The 4699-nt window shown below is 33.7% G+C and overlaps 1 protein-coding gene across 1 annotated transcript in view; it reads right to left on the reverse strand.

Annotated features, from left to right (window-relative positions):
* LOC136826880 (glutathione S-transferase theta-1-like) overlaps nucleotides 1-4445 on the reverse strand; it is a 12100-nt gene extending 7655 nt beyond the window's left edge. The window contains exon 1 of the mRNA XM_067084412.1: nucleotides 3765-4445. Coding sequence (XP_066940513.1) covers nucleotides 3765-4092 — 328 coding nt within the window. The 5' untranslated portion in view covers nucleotides 4093-4445. The remainder of the gene's footprint in view (nucleotides 1-3764) is intronic.
* Between the last annotated feature and the right edge of the window lie 254 nt (nucleotides 4446-4699).

A 4699-nucleotide genomic window follows, 5' to 3' on the forward strand; every position in this document is an offset into this window, starting at 1 on the left:
GGAATTATTATAATTGATGATAAGAAGTTCGTCGTCTCACAGGCTTGAACTTCCGAACACGAGAACTCACGACATTCAGTGATGCCTTAGTATGTACACAGAAGGGAATTATAGGTGAAAGCCGGATAAGCTAAGGCATCACTGAACGTCGTGAGTTCTCGTGTTCAGCGGTTCAAGCCCGTGAGATGACGAACTTCTTATCATCAACTGTAATAATTCCCCTTCGGTATAATGTACTGTATATATGCATATATTATTTCCGAGGTAGAGCGAATTGGATATTAAACGACATTTGTAGCTTCAGCTTGTATATAAATCATGGTGATGTAATAAAAATTCATATATATATGCATATTGTCACGAAGTGATCAAGTACCTGGTTATTACACAAATAATACGACCAAAAAATTTACCTCATTTCCGAGGTAGAGGGAATTGGATATTAAAAATTTATAGCTTAATATATATATATATATATATATATATATATATATATATATATATATATATATATATATATGTGTGTGTGTGTTGTGTGTGTGTGTTTGTGTGCGTGTGTAATGAGTGTCATAACTTGATAACTTGATTAAAATAAAATATTATCATATATGTGTGATTAGGAAAATGCATAATTAACCTTACACTTAAAGATATAATCCCATAATAAGGTTGAAAAAGTACTCAATGAAGAGAAAATAAACGAAGTTACCGAAACCAAGCAACTATGGCCCAAATAGAGATGGATCACAGATCGAATTTGTCGAACAGGACTGAACTGTATAGTTGTTACAGTGATTATCTACTCATTCAGCTGAACTGCTTTGGGTTGTTTGTGCAATATAAGTGCAATCTCTTTAGAAGAAAAAGTTCTCAGACTTTTATCTGGGAACCAAAATGTTCTGGGTTATCTGTTCCTGATGAAGTGATATCATCATTTTTTTCTAAGACACTGATACATTTTTGTATAAGACTTGCATAAATTCCTTTCCAAGTATCCGCAAGTCAAAGACAAGGAAAAATTAATAAGGGAGAAACTGCTGGAAATATATATGAATGTATGAAGATCAGTAGAAAGTAGATTTTATCCTAACATTTAAACAAGGAAATGCTATTGAAGGAATAAAGTATAAATTGAGAGGAGAAAAGTTTTTTTTTTTTTAATTTGTCGCCTTCATTTTTTCATTCCTTTTTTCCGTACGTTCAGACAACTACTTTTGAGGAAAAAAAGATAGAAAACCGAATTTTTGCTAATTTTCAATTTGAAAGTAACTGAGGTCAGTCAATGTATGTATAAACTGAGAGGAGAAAAATGTGTTTAAAAAAAATTTGTGGCCTTCATTTTTTCATTCCCTTTTTCCGTACGTTCGGACGACTACTTTTGAGAGAAAAAAAATAGAAAACCGAATGTTTGCTAATTTTCTATTTGAAAGTAACTAAGATCAATGTATGTTTCGTTTGTTTGGCTACTTAATGGAGAAAATAAAAAAAATACAAAATGAAATAATAATAGGCAAAAGGAAAAACTGCAAAGAGAGTGAGACCGCAGGTACAACTGAGCCTGGCGCCTCGCGCTCAGCTAAGTGGAAAAAGCGAATGGAAACCGCAAGCGCCTCATGAGCCGGAGTTCGACGGCCTTGAGAACTTTGTTAAACCGGTTGTCAAACAGCCCTTTCCCATGAGCTGCCACTACCTTCTGGAGTCAAATGCAAGACAAACTTTCAAATTTTGTACAGATTTTCAAAAGGCGGGTTAAGGAAGACAATCATATCCTATGCCAATGATAAGAGGTTGTGCTGATAAGATAGGGAATGCCAAATCTGTCAGCAGATGTGGCTCGCTGTTTCTACAAAAACTGACTTGTACTGTACCAGTACAATGGTTTGCATTTTTATTTAACAAATGTCTACACAAAACTTAAAAGGATATTGGGCATTGCATGTGATTTAGAGTGTAGTGAAGATTATACAGTGAGGATGTAAGCGTTTATAAATGTTCATATTGACCCCCAGTAAGAGTCTGAAAAACTTTTACAATTAATATTTGATAACTTGTTCATAGAAAATTTCACTTCAAACTGCCATAGAGTAAATCTGGTAAAGTTTTTACAGTCTGGTGGGGCTATATGATGTCTCACATGGTCAGGTACAAACAATAAGGGCTAAGTGGCTGCTATCAGGGATGCCGGGAAAGATTCTTTCTAATTTTTCCCGTGTCGTGCTTCCACTGACCCATATTTTCAAGAACACAAAATTGAAATAGATTAGTCAATGTGACATTCTGTCTGAATGTAAAAGAACTATTAACAACAATTAGCAGTCAAGATCTGGTTATTCCAAATTCTGAGTTGATTAAATTGTCAAAGATTGCCAGGGATGTAGGAGAGGGAATTCTTTTACTCCAAACAAAATCCGTGGAGGCGTTGATCGTCCAATGTGTTACTTTTCTAAGAAATTTGGAAACCATCAAAGCATTATTGTCAGCAGGATCCAGTAATTATAATTCTCTCACCTTCATTTGTAAAATGGAAGATAAAAATCAGAGGTTGGAAAGGAAGAATTTCCTGTTATTAAGCATATCTATGGCAAGGTTAATGTTAGAGACGATCATTTTACACATACACACACGACACATACATATATATATATACTTATATACACATATACATTATATATGTGTGTCTGTGAGTGTGTGTGTGTATATATATATATATATATATATATATATATATATATATATATATATATATATATATATATATATATATATATATATATATATATATATATATATATATATATATATATAGAGAGAGAGAGAGAGAGAGAGAGAGAGAGAGAGAGAGAGAGAGACATACATACATACATATGTATATATGTGTATGTATGTATGCATATATATATACATATATATATATATATATATATATATAATATATATATATATATATATATATATATATATATATATATATATATATATATATATATATATATGAAAATTAACCACAATTGAAATATGGTAGATGGAACGTTGCAAACTTAGAGAGCCTTTTTAAGCGTTTATATATATATATATATATATATATATATATATATATATATATATATATATATATATATATATATATATATATATATATACATATAACGCTTAAAAAGGATCTCTAAGTTTGCAACGATCCATCTCCCATGTTCCAATAACGGTTAATTTTCATCCGCAATTCCTTAGAGTTAGTTGCTGCTGCATCCTGACAAGAGGCAAAGGGCGTGACGGATGTCACGTCTTATTTCTTCCTCAAAGAACTCCGTCATGACTTCCGGCGTTCATAGGGTTCGGCATCACCCTTCTCTCCTTCTCTAAGGTCAAACCTAATATCGGTTTCCTCACTCTTTTTCTTTCTTTTTGTAAAAGAAAGAAGTAGCATCTAAGCACACAACAAAAGGAAGAGGGAAAAGCTTACAATTTTTTGGAATATAATCCAGTTACGAAGTGTTACACACAACGAGAGCCATGTTTTGTGAAAAATTAAACACTAAGGATTTTGTTTGTCAGGTGTTCAGGTTTTAATTTAGCAGAAAATGCAGGTATCTTATCAGAAGCCCTCAAATTATCTGAAGCTATCAGCGATATTTATAATGGCAACTTGCCATCATTAAAGAAAGATGATGCAAACGTAAGGAAGACCTTCCTTATCAACAAATGCAGATGAAGTAAGCAGATTTTTATCACAATGGAAATTAAAATTCATGAAGCACTCGACTTACCTTTCGTGAAGGACAAGAGATGCTCATTGTGAGGAGCGCTGATCGCGTCACACAAGAGAACCAGAGCTCTAGATGGCTGAGACAAATAATCTACATGAAGGTTGAGCGTAGGAGACATGCTGTTCTCTTTTGTCTGGTTCTGCCTCGCTGAAGAGTGATTGATCAGGAGATTCCTTGACGAAGACTGAAGTAACGCAGTGCTGGTGGTCAAGTAGAAATCCCGGGAGTATAGCGGAGTTTTCCCACAAGGAGGCCGCGTGTATTCGTGTCTAGACGAAGCGCCGTTGTGAGCCAGGACGATGTTCCTTGGTTGAGGAAGCTGCTTCATTGTCTACGTGCGTTTGTATGTTCGTCGGCGCGTCACAACAATTCCTTTTGGTCTCTTATATGCGCCTTACTTAAGAAGGTCACTCCAAGGTTAACCTTGAAAGTGCATTTTATCTGAGGTGATTAGCATCACTGGAAGTTACCAAATTTAACAAAAACACCAGAACTAACCGTTGCTAGGGGGCAAAACTTACTTCGTTTTCGCGAGCAGAAAAATTTATGTTTCTACTACCAGAAATCTCTCTTCGTGGGGATTTTCGCCATATTTTTGTATAAATGAATGATAACAGCGCGAACACGAGCACCCCACCCCAACACACGCATGCGCGCACACACACACACACACACACACACACACACACACACATATATATATATATATATATATATATATATATATATATATATATATATATATATATATATATATATATATATATTTTATATATATATATATACGTATAATATTCTATATAATTCACAAAATTTATATGATTTTTCGGCACAAACATTATCCTATAAATGTCAAAATTTCAAACATTATCCCATACTTTGTGAATAACTTACACCCAAGATCGTTGTATCTAAACCAAAGTTCCAGGATCGAC

The sequence above is a fragment of the Macrobrachium rosenbergii genome, chromosome 41 (genome assembly GCF_040412425.1).
Source record: "Macrobrachium rosenbergii isolate ZJJX-2024 chromosome 41, ASM4041242v1, whole genome shotgun sequence".
Classification (NCBI taxonomy): domain Eukaryota; kingdom Metazoa; phylum Arthropoda; class Malacostraca; order Decapoda; family Palaemonidae; genus Macrobrachium; species Macrobrachium rosenbergii.